The 16,633-nt window shown below is 24.0% G+C and overlaps 4 protein-coding genes across 5 annotated transcripts; 3 read left to right on the forward strand and 1 right to left on the reverse strand.

Annotated features, from left to right (window-relative positions):
* Positions 1–1,077: 1,077 nt before the first annotated feature.
* On the forward strand, positions 1,078–4,258 carry LOC103573427 (beta-galactosidase). Its single transcript, XM_008552510.3, is given in 10 exon segments — positions 1,078–1,327; positions 1,711–1,892; positions 1,989–2,125; positions 2,128–2,138; positions 2,231–2,389; positions 2,467–2,697; positions 2,793–2,964; positions 3,046–3,164; positions 3,275–3,685; positions 3,746–4,258. Coding segments are annotated over 10 exon segments (1,953 nt in total). The 5' UTR covers positions 1,078–1,216; the 3' UTR covers positions 4,166–4,258.
* On the reverse strand, positions 4,193–9,284 carry LOC103573428 (pseudouridylate synthase 7 homolog). Of its 2 annotated transcripts, XM_053740509.1 has the most exons (7): positions 9,198–9,254; positions 8,943–9,050; positions 8,264–8,872; positions 6,935–8,191; positions 6,468–6,758; positions 4,382–4,444; positions 4,193–4,281 (listed from the first exon to the last, which is right to left on the reverse strand). In XM_053740509.1, exons 2-5 carry the CDS (start codon positions 8,998–9,000, stop codon positions 6,472–6,474), a joined length of 2,211 nt encoding a protein of 736 aa, XP_053596484.1. In that variant the 5' UTR covers positions 9,001–9,050; positions 9,198–9,254; the 3' UTR covers positions 4,193–4,281; positions 4,382–4,444; positions 6,468–6,471. The 2 variants fall into 2 exon arrangements, with proteins under 2 accessions (XP_053596484.1, XP_008550733.1); XM_008552511.3 differs by having other exon boundaries at positions 8,943–9,284.
* On the forward strand, positions 4,454–6,233 carry LOC128668186 (putative uncharacterized protein DDB_G0286901). Its single transcript, XM_053740510.1, has 3 exons — positions 4,454–4,652; positions 4,722–4,874; positions 4,934–6,233. Exons 1-3 carry the CDS (start codon positions 4,640–4,642, stop codon positions 5,872–5,874), a joined length of 1,107 nt encoding a protein of 368 aa, XP_053596485.1. The 5' UTR covers positions 4,454–4,639; the 3' UTR covers positions 5,875–6,233.
* Positions 9,285–10,050: 766 nt separating the features above from the next.
* Positions 10,051–16,450, forward strand: LOC103573429 (X-linked retinitis pigmentosa GTPase regulator). Its single transcript, XM_008552512.3, has 12 exons — positions 10,051–10,234; positions 11,977–12,102; positions 13,077–13,169; positions 13,419–13,481; positions 13,570–13,893; positions 13,999–14,151; positions 14,254–14,418; positions 14,521–14,642; positions 14,717–14,797; positions 14,873–15,914; positions 16,026–16,120; positions 16,210–16,450. Exons 1-12 carry the CDS (start codon positions 10,204–10,206, stop codon positions 16,231–16,233), a joined length of 2,319 nt encoding a protein of 772 aa, XP_008550734.2. The 5' UTR covers positions 10,051–10,203; the 3' UTR covers positions 16,234–16,450.
* Positions 16,451–16,633: the final 183 nt, after the last annotated feature.

Genomic DNA, 16,633 nt, shown 5'->3' on the forward strand with positions numbered 1-16,633 from the left:
ATTTGGGAATGTGACCAACTACTTATTTATTCGTATTGATTACGTCTTCTAGGAGACGCTACCTATTAGGGAATCTGACCAACTACTCATTCCTCCATGTTGATCACGTCTCTCAGGGAACGCCAACTACTAGGGAACTTGACCAAATATTTATCGGACCACCCCCAGCATGGGGCCTTCGGCCCCATGCACAACAGAACACTCGGTCCAACTCTCGAAATTGTCCTGTTCCCTGTTTTTACCCATTTTTTCTTGATTCCACCTAATTCAAGACGTTTTTTGAACTTTTTTTTGAAGTTTTTTTCTTTGACCCCTTTGATAATATCCCCGGTCTCGAAGATTCCTTGCAGTCACATGTGGACATGGTGACGATGATGTTCTATAAAGAGTAGCTCGTAACTTTGCTCCTGTTGGGGATAACCCATCACAATATAAACGTTTTTTGTTCATTTTGATGCCCTCTAGTAGGAAAAGCCATAAAAAAAAGTCCTGGGAACAATTTATTTTTTGATCTGAGACCTATATTAGGTTTCAGTGGAGATGGATAAAACATCGAAGGAGATGACATTTTATGAAGAGTAGCCTGTAACTCTTGTTCTGATGGAAATAACCTCAGCATAACAATAACATTTTTTCTATTATGATGCCATCTAGTTAAAAAAAAGCCTAAAAATATCCTAGGAATAATTTATTTTTCGAATCGAAACGTATATTAGGATAAATCAGGATGAACGAAGATAACTAAGGATCACACTCTTCATGTCTTTGCATCATGGAACATTCTTCTTGCAGCAGCATTTATTTCTGTTTGTATATTTCATAATAATATTCGCTTACTTATCAAGAGTTTCTTTTAACTAGCTATGAGAATTTTAATTTAACAATATACACTTGCTGTGATACATGGTTCGTTTTAATCTTTTAAGTATTATATATCATCAACTTCGATAATTCGACTGAATAGTTCAAATTTCAACATATTTTGCTTATGATAAAGCTTATTTATCAACTGACACATATAGCTACAAACACGTCCCCACTACTATACCCCATCACTTGGACCTCAGTAATACAATAACTGTACTGTTATTTTTACATCAGTCAACGATTTATAGTCACCATCAACTCTTCCTACTTTCCATTTTTTTTTTTTACTTTGCAGAATATCAATTTTTATACATATATTCTGCTCACAGTAAATTATAACACAAACATTATGTACCAATTTAAATTCATTCTTATTTTAATAAATACATTAATTCTCATTAATTATTATTATGTGGCTGGTGACTTTATACCAATTTCAAATCAAGCTCAAATAATCAACGTACGTAATTATTTATTCAGTTATTCACTACCTATTTTTATGATATATTTTATATTTTATTTATAATTTTAATATGATTTCAACATAATTTAATTTTTTTATTCATTTTTTTACGGTTATTAATATAAATTTTATATTTACCTTGCTTTGTTATTTTATTCATTTACACTTGGTATTTTTTGTTTACTAATCTTTTTGCTGCATTTTAAAAAAAATGTTGAAAACGATATAATTATAAAGATATTATTAATCTAATGATAAATTTTATGTCATCTCATACCGAGTATTGTTAAATAATCAATCAACGAAAATTCTTGTGTGCTTTGTATACCAATCCAAACTATATCTTATTATTTCTTTTTTAATTTTTCAATTTTTTTTAGGAAACTCATTTACTCAAGCCAAATTATAGTTTTGATGTTGATTATGAAAATAACCAATTTATGTTAGATGGCAAACCTTTCCAATATGTATCAGGAAGTTTTCATTACTTTCGTACACCAAGAGCATACTGGAGAGACAGATTACGAAAAATAAGAGCTGCTGGTCTCAATGCCATTTCGACGTACTATTCTTTATATTTTTATTCATATAATTCATTCAATTACATTATAATCAACTATATATTATTGTATTATACATATAATTATGTTGTATACAGGTATGTTGAATGGAGTCTTCATCAACCAAGACCAAACACATGGGAATGGACTGGTGAAGCTGATATTGTTACATTCTTAACAATGGCACAGGAAGAAGATCTTTTTGTTTTATTAAGGCCTGGGCCATATATTTGTGCCGAAGAGATTTGGTGATTAATTCGTCATTATTATTATCATTTGCATGGCAAAATACAAATAATTAATTAACTATATATATATATATATATATATATATCTTTAGGGCGGTTTACCTTCATGGTTAATGACTTTAGTACCTGATATAAAAATGCGTACAAACGATGAACGTTACATGCGTTATGTAGAAATATATTTTAATCAACTTTTCAAAAAAATTAAACACTTACTCCGAGGAAACGGTGGTCCAATCATTATGGTCCAAGTATTACAAACAACTTTTGATTTTGTTACAATCTTGTTATATTAAATATAAACATTGTTACATTATTTTTTGTATAGATAGAAAATGAATACGGTAGTTTTCATGCCTGTGATTTGACATATCGTGAAAATTTACGGGACATTATTTTACGAAATATTGGATCAAATGCACTTTTATATACGACTGATGGAATAAGTGATAAATTTTTACGATGTGGTGTAGTTTCTGGTGCTTATGCAACTATTGATTTTGGTACCTCAACAAATGTAACTAATAATTTCGAATTAATGAGAAAATATCAACCAAGTGTATTTATCTTTACTATTTTTAATATTATATATAAACCTATACATCTATATGTATTATTTATTTATTTATTTTTAATATATATTTTTATCAATAGGGACCTCTTGTCAATTCGGAATTTTATTCTGGTTGGTTAACGCATTGGGAAGAATCATTTCAAACAGTACAAACTGAAATTTTTATTGAAACATTAAAACAGATGTTATTATTAAATGCTTCTATTAATATTTATATGTTTTATGGTGGTACTAATTTTGGATTTACTGCAGGTAGTAACAATAGATTATAATTATATAAAGAGTAAAAAAATAAAAATTTTTTCAGTTATATTATATTTTAATTTCAATTAGGTGCCAATGGAGGTGATAAATATTGGCCTCAAATAACATCATATGATTACGACGCACCTTTAACAGAAGCCGGAGATCCAACAGATAAATATTTTGCAATACGCGATACACTTGCTCAGGTATCTTGCTATATGTATCTTTTTTTTTTTTTTTTTTTTTTTTGTATAATAAATTAAAAACACAAAATTTTGAATTTTATATTATAATATTAATATTTTATTTATTCAAGTTTTTTTTAATGCCAAATTTAACATTACCAACGGTATCGCCAAAAGGTAATTACGGGTCAATTTTTCTACAACCAATATTACGGCTTTTTGATAATAAATCAAAAAATTTATTTGCATCTACTACTATTATTAATTCAATATTGCCATTGACTTTTGAAAAATTACAATTATCTCATGGATTTATTATTTATGAAACTGACTATAATACTGAACATAAAGATCCATCAATACTAAAAGCTAATGTTGCTGATCGTGGACTTGTTTATGTTAATAATTATCTTTCTGGTTGCTTAAGCCGTACATTAAAAATAAATGATGTTGTTTTACAAAATCCATATGGAAAATCTTTAAAAATACTGGTTGAAAATCAAGGACATCTTAATTATGGAGATATTATACAAGATTGGAAGGTACAATATATATATATATCTAATTATGAATATATTTACATAATCAAATATTTATTACAGGGTATTTTTAATGTCACAATAAATAATAATCAAGTTATTAATTGGAATATAACTGGATTTTCAATGGATACTATGCCTTCGTTAAAAAATTTAACAAATATTAAAGTTGATACCGGAAATTTAATAAATGGCCCTATTTTTCTTCGTTCAATATTTACAATCAAAAATAATCCACCATTAGATACTTATTTAAATACAGCTGGTTGGGGTAAAGGTATTATTTTTATAAATGGACATAATCTTGGACGATATTGGCCAAAAACTGGCCCTCAAATTACCCTTTACGTACCTGGAGTATTTTTAAATACTGGCGAAAATGAATTAATTGTTTTTGAATTAGAATATTTTGCAGATAATATGAAAATGAAATTTCAAACAACTTCGGATTTTGGATTAACTCAAAATAGTTATATTCATTAATCATTGTTTATTTCATATTACACATGTTATTAATAAAATATAATAATTTTTTATATTCAATTTATAAAAAAAATAAATGAAATTTTTTTTTTATATTCATAAATGATGATGAAAGCCTGTAACAAAAGAAAAAAAAAGAAATTATAATTCATTTTTATTTCAAGTATTGTATTAACAACTAAATAAATTAATTTTAAATTTTATAAATAAACATACGTAAATTTATTCATATGGAATACAGATAAAACTTCATGCTGGCCTATATTGATTGAGATATGTCTGTAATTATTATATGAATATTAATGTATAAAATTAAATAAAATTAAAAAAAAAAAATTTTTATTGTCTTTTAAACATTATAGTAACAAGTAATTTCTGCAGTTGATTTTTGGTCAGGTATATGATACCTGTCTGATAACTAAGTATAATTATTCTGCAAAATTTTAATAATTAATTATAATATTGTTAAAAAAAATGGCGATAAAAGGTAAGTTAATCAATTGTATTAAATTTATATAAATACATAATTAATTTTTTTTTTCAAATACCGGTAAAGGTTATTTAACGGCTATCACATTAGCAGTGGTTTCAATATTTCTTGCCAGTTTTATTGATTTTAATAATATCACCGAAAATTTTAATTTTATGAAAAAAAGCCCAGATGAACCAATTATTACAAATAATGATGTTCAACAACAGTATGGAAATGGTAAATTGTTATTATTATTATTTTTTTGTAAATATTTTTAAACAATTATGTTTTTTCAGATAAGCATGTTAAATTGAATAATGATAGAGTAATATCAGTGGATAAAGAATTACCCAGTATAAAAAAAAACGAAATTTTATATAACAACGAAAACTTAAAAGATGATAAGAAGAATTCTGAATCAAGTAGCAGTTCTACAGTTATTACTGATAAACATATAATCAGCGAGAGTTTATCATTATCAAAGCATAATACGGATACTAAGGTTGATAAACCAATTAATGGTCACAGTACCAGTAACAGTAACAGCGGCAGCAGCAGCAGTTCATTTAATATTGATAGCTCATCAAATATTAATGTCCCAAAAAATTTAGACACTAACAACAACAACAATAAAATGAATAATAACAATAACAACAAAAACAACCATAATATTAATAATAACAACAATATCAACCACAATAGTAACAACATTAACAAAAATAACGATAATAACAATAATGACATTGTTAAAAAAAACAACAACGCAAATATTGACAATAACATCAACCACAATATTAACAAAAACAACCACAATATCAATAATAACAACAATATCAACGACAATAGTAACATTAACAAAAATAACAATAATAACAATATTAACAATAATGACACTATTAAAAAAAACAACATAAATATTGACAATAAAAATTCTGCTGATATAAATTATGGAAATAATCAAAAAAATTCTGAAAAGATCAGTAGTCATTCGAGTAAGAGTTTTGAAAATTCTGATATACACATACATAAAACAAACGAGAATTCACAATTTCAACAGCATGCAATAAATAATAAAGTTGATGAACCAATAAATACTAGTAAAAGTAGTAGTAGCAGCAGCAGCAGCAGTAGCTCATCAAATATCGACAGCTCATTAAATACTCATAGTTCAACTAACAACAATAATAATAATAATAATAATAATAAAAACAACGACAACAAAAATCCTAATAATTAATCTAATTTAAATAGATTAGTATTAACTTACAGATTTTGTTAATACTAATGAAATAATGATGTTTAAATTCAAATGAAATAATAGCGTAAAACTAATTATTTATGTCGTGCGATGGACACATTTGTTAGATTATTTTATTTTTTATGATAAAATTATAATTTATAAAAAATTTTTAATTCTTTATTGTTTATATTTCACACATATCTAAATTTATGCACACATTTGAGACATCGAAATAAACATATTTCTTAAATATATATATGTATTCTCTATCGTATTTCTCTTTTTCTATCTCTCTCTTTTTTTATGATTTATTATTTCAAAGCTGGTTTTGTGTTTAATCTTTTTTAGTCATTTAAATTTTTATGAATAATTTTTACTTATTTATAATATATATATATATATATATATATATATATATATATATATATATATATATATATATATATATATATATATATATATATATATATATATTTAAACATTTAGTGCTATGCATATATACTTGACGAATATGATCAAGATAATGGCAAAAATTTTAAATAATTAAGAAAAAAAATTAATTGAATTAAATGAATATTAAATTTTATTACCTATTTATGCCTTAACAATAGCCTCATCAGTTTCCATTAGCTGTTTTTTTTCTAACTCAATTACGTTATCTTTTTTAATATCTTGATTTTGAAACTGTTCATTTTCATCATTAAAATCATTTTTTTCATTCAATTCCTGCTGGTTAACTGAAGCATCATGATGATAAGCAGCTGTTTGAGCTGCTTGAGTTTCAGCTGATGTATCATGGTTTAAAATTTCTCGTAATGCCATTGTTGCATAGGTCGATGATTTTAAGGACATCTCTAATATTAAAGCTTTATATTTACCCTCTATAATAAGAATATAAAAAATATAATAATATAATTCATTTTAATAATTATATTCTTTACCAAGCTTTAACTTTAGTACCAAATAAATTTATTTAAATAAAATGAATAATAGTATAGATAAAAGAATAATCAATAAATACAGAAGAAAAAAATAAAAAAAAAAAAAAAAAAAGTACCTGAAATTTGTTTAATCTTTTCTTCATTACCTCGAAATTTATCAATATCGGAAAGAATTAAATCACTATTAATATCATTGTATCTTAAAATTTTCCATGACAAATTATCTGGTACTTGAATAATTTTTCTATATGCTCCACTTAACGAATATTTTTTATTCTTATTTTTTAAATCTATATTTAAATTATCTTTATCCATAAATTCTTCATACCAAACTTTAGCATATGATGGATATATAACCTTATGTCCGGGTAGTGGTATAATAATATCAGCAAATGTATAATTTGACAAGTCACTTTGATTAATAATTTTAACTTCTGGTAATGATTTTTCATCATCTTCAAAATCTATATCAATTTTATCATCATTATCATTATTTAGTATTTCATTAAATTCTTCATCATTTACTTGAAATTTTTGTTGTTGTTTTTTATCTAAATTTGATTGAGTAGCATAGACAAGATCACCAACAATTGGTTTGCGTCCAAATTTTTGAATTCTACGTGATACTATATGATTCCAAATAAAGCTTTGATATGAATGAATATACATTAATCTTATATTTCTTGGTATATAATCTAGAGCACCTTGTGGATTAGATATACCATTTAATTCAATACCTTTTAATAATTTAGCTTCTATTTTATCTAATCTATTGATACATTTTAATGCTTTACTTGCATCTTTAGTTTTATAATAAATTTCACGTGCATCAGCCATATCTTTATAATCGCCAGAACGTGGTTTTAGTATTAAATCAATAGCTTCATTATAATTAGCTTTTAATAAAGCTTTGCCTATTTCATGAGTTGGTATAGCTGCTACACTACCGAATCTTTGTAATCCATAATAATTTATAAATCCATAATCACGTAAATTTATAATTGCTGATTCAATTTCTTGATCAGAAGTAGTAATATTACGTAAAGCTATTGTAAAATGATTGCCTTTTAACATTCCTAATTTAAGTGAATTTTTAGTAAATTCAAAATTACCAACGTATACGCCACGAATACGTTTTCCAGCTTCTAAAATTAAAGATGGATGAATTTGTTTAGCAGTAACCCACTGAGTTGTACACCCCCGACGATCTTTTGTTCCTGAGTAATTTAAAAAATTAGGACGTATACGTAAATTAACAGCTAATTGATTTAACGCATCCATTGTATCAAGATTAACTTTATGTAAAATAAATTTGCAATAAGGACCCTCACGAAGAGACCAATTAATACGAATGTCTCGATGGAATCCATATTCTATAAAATAAATAAATAATTATAAAAATAAAAAATAAAATATATCAATTTTTTAAATTTTTTGTTTCTTACTTTTGTATAGAGTATTAATTTTTTTTTTATTACTGTCGTTATTTGTTTTGGTAAGAACTAATAGTTTCTTATTGTCTCTATCAATAGTTTGACTATTAACTTGTTTTATTTTTTTTGCAATAGTATGAATATTACGCCGGTGATCTTTATCAATGCTAGTTACATCAATTTCAATTGATGTAACTGGATTGTCGACATCATCAGTCTCACTATTGGTAAAGTTATCAAGTTTTTCTAATATGTCAATAGGTAAACTTTTTTTTAGTTTGTCTACATCAATATCATCTTCCGGTTCTGGTGGAATTTCTTGGGTTGTTAATGTTGCTATCTTTCCATTACAATCTATTTCATGAACATTAAAGTCACTAAAACGTTCTTTAAAAATACCAGTAAAGTGTTTATGGGTACCCATAAATTCACTTACTCCAATGTCAATCTCTTTAAGACGATTTGATGATGACTCATATTTTGTTCTTTTTACATTGTTTAATTCATTACTTGATCTTTTTTTGTTTTTATTATCATTATTATATTGTTTAATTTTATTTCCACTATTACCACCACCAATACCACCACGACGACGACGATGATGGTGATGATGATATTTACCTGTTGTTATCAGAAGAGGAGGATTAAATAATCATTATTGTTAATATTAATATGTAATTTTAATAATTACCACCGTCTCCTCGACCACGAGGACAATCATCATTATTTTTTATATCAAAAGTAGACATAATCTTTTTTACATAAAACAAATTTTAATTGAAAAAAAAAAATAAATAACCTAATAAATGATATATAATTTATAACGTTGTTTAAATTATTTTTACTCTATTATTTTGTGTTAGTGTGGCATTCAAACCAATTCAAACAGCATTGGAACAGCATTCAAATATGTTTTTCCAAGTTAACCTATAATTCGAGTACTCACCCTTTCACTACTCTGTATAGTTTTAACCAGTTTTAAAGTTTTTAGACTACATCGACTATGTCTAATACCTTTACTTTGAAAGCATTGAAACTGCTGCTGCTGCTGCTGCTGTGCTGCTCTTCTAATGTAGGTTGTTATTATAAGTAGGTAATACAGGTATTTGAATAAAGAAAAAAAAAGTAACTATTACTAATTCTTATCAAGAATCAGGTGATCTAATTATCTCTAAAACCGAAACATGATGATTAATAATTTTTTTTTAAATTCATTATAAAATTATTCACTAGTCTGCGATATTCGATAATTATAATTATTATTATCGATATTTAATAAATATTTAGAAAAATAATTTTTAGTATTCAGTTATTTTTAAAATTTATTGATAAACGCTCTATTTTTAAGCGTTACTTAATTTTTCTTTATTCATTAGTTTATTTAACTTGTAATAATCTCTAATATATTTATAAATAAATAATAAACAATATACAGACTAATATAATAAATATATAAAATAGCTTAAAATAAGAAGTTAATATTTTATCAAAAGATTTAGTTAATATACATATGCATTTATAATGTATATATAATATTTATGTATTTCTAGAGTGAAATAAATATAATAAATCATTAAAAAATATTTTTTCTACTAAAATAAATAATATAAATAACTTATTGTTATAACACAAATCTAATATAATTAGAAAAGTATATCAATTTGTAGAATTAATAATGTGCGTAAAAAAATATATTCTTTGTTTTTGTGTTTATTAAATATGTTTTGTGACTAAATAATAGTGAACTTTAGTTGGTTGTTCATAATTTTTCTATTTTTCTGGTATTACTACCGAGTAACTAAAATACATATATAAATATATACATATATTTATTATAGAATTGATTATTTTTAGTTGCTTAGCAACATAAAAGTCCAAGCTCCCACCACGCTTTTACGCTGTGTTCAAAAACCGGCAGTTAGTCTACTGATTGTACAACGCAAGGTGTAAACATGGGCCTTCCTGATATAGACAATATACCCGGTAAAAAAAAAAAAAAATAAAAAATAAATAAATAATAATATAATAATATAATATAAAGAAATTTAAAAGTAACATTAAACAAATTATTTATGCTCGTAATATATTAAAGCACTTTTTTTATTTTCAAAAAGCACCGCTTAAATTAATTGTACAGACACTTTATTATTTTATTTAAATTTCATAATAAGCAATTATCAATTTATTATAATTAACTAGAGTTTAAAATAACTAATTAGTATTTAACACATTCTTATTCATATTTTTATCATAATTATTTACAAAAATTGCTTTACACATTGTATGTATTAATGAAAATTATTTAATAATATATTTAATTTTAAGAAGTAATTTCTTATCTTTTTAATAGTTTTTATATTTTAATATATTTTTGTTTCTTCAGATCTATAGATGCATAAACTTTTATAACTTTTGCGCACATTGAACTTAATTCCTAGATCGATGACCTACACAATATACTCTCATCTCGTTTTAATACGATTATAAAAGTTCTGAAAATATTATCAATAGTATCACAAAATTTTTTTTATAAATTTATAAGTAAAGTATATATTTAATTTTTAAGTAATTAAATATAGACAATAATTTAAGTATATTTGATAAAATATTTTCTATAAGTATAAGCCAATTTTATTAGCTATTATTTCTCCGGGTGTTATCATACCGTCAAATTTTCAAAAATAAATGCCTGATAAATTTTAAACAATAGATAAATAACAATAATACTTCAAAAGAGTAACCAAACGGATTTAATTTATTATCTAATGGTTAGATATGCCAACAAATAGACTAATATTATGTATTGTATCAGTTAAAAAGTAATGAGATAGTATAGAGTTATAATATTAATAGAGGGTTTAGTTTATTAACTTTGATAAGTCAGATAGATGATAATTATTATACAATTTATAACATTTATTTCAAAAGTTATAATTTAGATAATGATATATTTAATACTTATAAAAGTTTATTACAATTAATTAATGTACATCAGTATTCGACCGCCAGATTCACAATCAATGATATCGTTCCTCGATATATCACAAAAAATAAAAAAGTAACAGACAAATTTAAGTTCTAAATAGATTATAAACTTTGTTCAAAGCTATATTTATCAACGTTTGTAAAAAATATTGCGAGATGGTATCATAAAAGTAATAGATTTCTTGATTTTTGTCAAGGTCGCGTCTTAATAGAAATAGAAAAAAATTAAGGTCTCATAAATATTAAAAAAGCAAGTAAGAAATAAAAATAAACCATGGGCATATCTTAATTTAAAATCTCATTTATAAAAAAAAAAAAAAAAAAATACGCATACATTAAATTAATAATTATAATAACTTTTTTTTATGTTTAATAAATAATTTATCATGCCTTTGAAATTAAAAAAAAAAGCTAAAGTGTCAGATCATAATGTATTACGAGCATAATTCATATGAATAATTGTCACATTATATATACTGCACAAGTATGAGATGTTATTATACTTTATAATCAATAAAAAAAAAAATAGAAAGAAAAAAAACTAAAATAAATAAAGTTCCTTAAGCCAATGACATTTTAATAGAGTTAAAATTACATATAAGCTTAAATATTATTGTTTTATATCACCTATCATTATTGATTTGATAATACTTAATATTTATATTAAAAATTGTATTATTCATTTTATACTAAACTTAATACTTAGATATTATATCAAAAATTTTTATCATTTTTATTAGAAACTGGTGCTGTTTTTACACTGGGTCGTAGTCGATTTGCTGATAATATTGCATCACATTTTTTCATACGAAAAGATCCGGTTGTTAGTATTGCGTGTGGTGATGAACATTCCGCTATTGTTTGTCGTAAGTAATTAATACTTAACTTTTTTAAATTTTTATCAATTAATCCTTCAGTGACCACTTAGATTGTATATTACGTATAAGATACCCTAAATGTTATTTACATACATTAATATATATGGATTATAACTTTAATGACATTTTTTTTTTTTAATGTTGACCTATGTAACATAAATATAACATAATCAAATGTTGTATCTAATTTTTAATTTGAATTGAATTAATTATATTTACTAAGATATATTTTATTTTCGAAAATTTTATTGTTGAATTTGAAACAAAAGTTCAAAGTATTAACAATAAATATAATCATTCATTTATTTTATTATTAGTTATTACTATTTTATTATTTTATTCAATTTTGGTATTAATTAAAATTAAAAAATAAATACAACATATTTGGTGAGTAAAATATAAGGATCGAAATCTAGTATACACAATACACAATAACACATTAATAATGATGAATAGTTAACTGCAGGATGCGATATACATTATGTATAGCACATGTTCTATTATAGGTAAAATGTATATATATGTACATGTATCTATATAATATATGTAATATAATTCTGTTCACTCTAACTCTGTATCTGTGCATAGCAGAAGATAGCCAACAGTATTGTCCACTAGATCGATATTTACACGCATTTGAACAAAATATACCATATGTAAATATAATAATACAGGACTAGTGTTACATATTCTCTCTACTCATCTTACTTACCCTTATATATATAATATTGATACTGATTTTTTTTTATTTCGCTTAATCTATCAAGTTATTAATTTATATATACTAAGTATTTACTCTAAACAATTATTATTTAAGTATTTGAATTCAAAAAATAAATGTATAATGATAATTATTTTTGTTTTACTTGTCTATTATATTTATAAATTAATACTAATAATAATAATAATAATAATAATAATAATAATATATTTGATTATTTTTTTTAAATATTTTTATAAAGAAAGTGGAAGACTTTTTGTTTTTGGGAGCAACGATTGGGGTCAGTTAGGCCTCGGCCATAAGAATCACGTCAGCAAACCTTCGTGCGTAAAAAGTTAGTAATAATCATATTATAAATCAAGCACGTAATTGTTTTTTTCTTTTTTGTTTTATTTTAATATTCATCATTTACTGAGATATTTCCATATGTTTTAGACTTATATATAATTATAAATTTTAAAAGTAATATTAAGCTGTGAATATAGATGGATATTATATTATTATTAATTAAAAATTTTAAAACATGATGTCTAAATATTTAAATAATAAGCTATTTATTTTCATTTTTATGACTGATCATCAGTATTAAAACCAGAAAAAGTAACACACGTGGCATGTGGAAGGGCGCATACTTTAATATGTACCGGTAATAAATCAATAATAATTATTTCACTCAAATAAAAATTTAGAAAAAAAAATCTTTGTATACTCTTAATTTTTTTTTTATAATATAGGACATGAAAAACTCTTAGCATGTGGTAGCGATCAGGAATCACAACTAGGGCGTGGACAAATTTCGACAAGTGATAGTTCAACCTTACCAGTTGTTATTTATGATAGTAACAAAGTAGGATCTAAAATCCTTCAAATTGCTGCAGGATCTCATCATTCTTTAGCACTTACTATTGATGGAGATGTTTTAGCATGGGGTAGTAATTTAGAAGGACAGCTTGGATTGCCTGGTACTTCTGGTTTAATTAATAAACCCACTAAAGTTAATTTACCAGAGCCAGTTAAACAAATTAGCGCTGGATATTATCATTCTGCATTTCTTACTAGTATGTTTATAGAGTATATATATATAAATATATATATATATTTGACGTACATAAATTTTTATTAATTGAAATAAAAAAAAGATTATTTATTTATTTAATTTGTAGAGAGTGGAGTTATTTATATCTGTGGTGAAGCAGAAAGTGGAAAACTTGGGATTGCCTTAGACTTCAGAACTCAAATTGCTCCTAAACAAATGCAATTACCAGTATCAGTTATATCTGTTGCTTGCGGTGGTCACCATACACTTTTACTTGGTGGTAATTAAATATTTATAATAATAATGAGAATAATAAAATTTTTAATTACAATTTAATTTTATTATTTAAAATAAAATAATAATTATTATTATTATTTTATAGAAAATGGTGATATTTATTGCACTGGTAGTAATGCAAGTGGACAATTAGGAATGGGTACTAATATAACAGAAATACAAACTCCTAAGCAACTTCCATGTAATAATCTTAAAGAAGAAATTATTAAAAAAATTGTTTGTGGAGAAAGTCATGTTGCTATTATTACAGGTATAATTACACTTAAAAACAAAATAGAATAAAATAAAAAAGCAAGTAATAAAAACGAATAAGTCAAATTTCTAATATTGTCTTTATATATTTAAATTTAAGAATCTGGCAAACTTTTCATGTGTGGTGATGGTAGACATGGTAAACTAGGCCTTGAAGAAAATGAAAATAATGTATATGAATTAACATATGTTGCAAAATATGAAGAACTTATTGTAACGAATGTAAGATATATTAATTACAATTAAAATTAAAAAATATTAATAATTATTATTTATTATCAAATTTAATATTAAAGGTTGCTTGCGGTGGATGTCATACAATTCTAGTTGGACGAAAAAAAAATTCTGAAACTGATAATGAAAATTTAAAGCAGACGGTAATTATTTAAAATTTATATTTTTTTTTCGTAATATATATATATTTATTTATTTATTTATTTATTTATTTATAGAAAATAAATTCATTGCCACCGTTAAAAGTTCCAATTAATCGTATCCAAAATGATGATGCTATAAATTTGGAAGATGAATCTAAAAATCAAATTAAAAAAAGTGAAATTGAACTGGCTGAAATATTAAACGATTCAACACAAGTATCATTAATAAATTTAAATAAAACTGATGATAATATTGAAAAACCAGAATCACCTAAAACAACATACCAACGTGATACACCAACATTATTGTCAAATAAAAATCATCAATTAAAAAATGATGATGATGATAATGATAACAATACTAATTGTAATTATGATAATAACATTGAAAATGATGATAGTAACAATAATAATAACAAAAACAATCTGATAAAAGATGAAATAGACACAAAAGCTGAAGTAAACACATCGGCTATAGAAATAAGACCAAAGTCTTACAATGATCAACTTGATGTAAATAGAGGTATTATAGAAAACAAAGAAAAAGATTGTGAAAATAATAAAGAAAACAAACAAGATAATAACATGGTAAATAAAATAAATGATGAAAGCATAACAATTGAAAAATCATCAGTATCTTTACCGGTAACGTCAGTATCATTGACATCACCGCCTCTTAAACCACCACGACAAAAAATTGATAATGATGATAAAACTAATACCCCTTCATTTATTTCAAGTTTACCATCATCAAGGGAAAGCAGTTGTTCTGGTAATAAAAATGAAAAAAAAATAAAATCCATAATGAATAATGATGCAATTAAAAATGATAGTGATATAAATTATAATAATGATGATAATGATGATGTTTCATCAATAACGTCAGATAATAAAAAAACATCGAGTATAAAAAGTAAATCATCAGCACAATCCAAAGCCGATACTGACGAAACAATTGCGATTGATGATACTAAAATATTACAACATACTGTTTTTGAACAAAATGTTGATGATCATTTAAAAGATAAAATAACTGATAAAGTTGACGAAAAAATTAACATAATAGCCGATAATGTAGATGATAATAATATTATTCAATCACCGCTTCCACGTACAGGTTTAATATTTTATTTTTTTTTTTTTATTTTTGAGTATTAATTTATTAATTCAAATTTTATTGTATAATAATAAATTATTTATTTATTATTATTTTTTTTTAACATTTTAGGTAAAATAATAAAATTATTTAAGAATAAAAAACAACAAGTTAGTGAAAATCTCACAAACTCATCATCATCTATTGAACCAATAGAAAAAGCTAAAGTATGTGTCTATGTGTGTTTATATTTTTGTCTTTTTGACCATCTATATAATATATTGTGTGTTAAATATTATTGTATGATTATTTTCAGTCAAAAACATGCAGTATCTTGTAATGATCACCACCAAAGCTAGTTAACTAAAATAATAATAATAATAATAATAAAAATAATAATAATTAATTATTCAGTTATATTGATATTTTTTATATAAAATAATAATATTCACATAATCAACGTGTTACTTTACATTTTATAATAGTATATAGTTATTGAGGGACCAAAAAAAGGTTAAAAAGTAAACAAAATATTTTTTAATAAAACATATGCGATAAATCGGAATAAATAATTAAATTGAACTGATATTTAATTTTTATTTTGCATTTATCAATATATAATCATTGCTGTAATTATTTAATAAAGTAAATGTATACAATAGAAAATTCGAACATGAATTATTTATTATTTTTATTTTCAACATTATATAATACATTTAAAAAACACACGGTCAATGAGT

The sequence above is a fragment of the Microplitis demolitor genome, chromosome 7 (genome assembly GCF_026212275.2).
Source record: "Microplitis demolitor isolate Queensland-Clemson2020A chromosome 7, iyMicDemo2.1a, whole genome shotgun sequence".
NCBI lineage: Eukaryota > Metazoa > Arthropoda > Insecta > Hymenoptera > Braconidae > Microplitis > Microplitis demolitor.

What these genes read in the sequence shown, in the direction of transcription:
- LOC103573428 (XM_008552511.3), bottom strand. Translation starts at nt 9,000, where the DNA reads ATGTCTACTTTTGATATAAAAAATAATGATGATTGTCCTCGTGGTCGA. An exon ending in TCGTGGTCGAGGAGACGGTG is followed by an intron (nt 8,873 to 8,942) that starts GTAATTATTAAA and finishes TGATAACAACAG; the next exon opens with GTAAATATCATCATCACCAT. An exon ending in AAAGATTAAACAAATTTCAG is followed by an intron (nt 6,759 to 6,934) that starts GTACTTTTTTTT and finishes TTCTTATTATAG; the next exon opens with AGGGTAAATATAAAGCTTTA.
- LOC128668186 (XM_053740510.1), top strand. An exon ending in TCAACAACAGTATGGAAATG is followed by an intron (nt 4,875 to 4,933) that starts GTAAATTGTTAT and finishes ATGTTTTTTCAG; the next exon opens with ATAAGCATGTTAAATTGAAT.
- LOC103573429 (XM_008552512.3), top strand. Translation starts at nt 10,204, where the DNA reads ATGGGCCTTCCTGATATAGACAATATACCCG. An exon ending in TCATTCTGCATTTCTTACTA is followed by an intron (nt 13,894 to 13,998) that starts GTATGTTTATAG and finishes TTTAATTTGTAG; the next exon opens with AGAGTGGAGTTATTTATATC. An exon ending in AAGAACTTATTGTAACGAAT is followed by an intron (nt 14,643 to 14,716) that starts GTAAGATATATT and finishes TTAATATTAAAG; the next exon opens with GTTGCTTGCGGTGGATGTCA.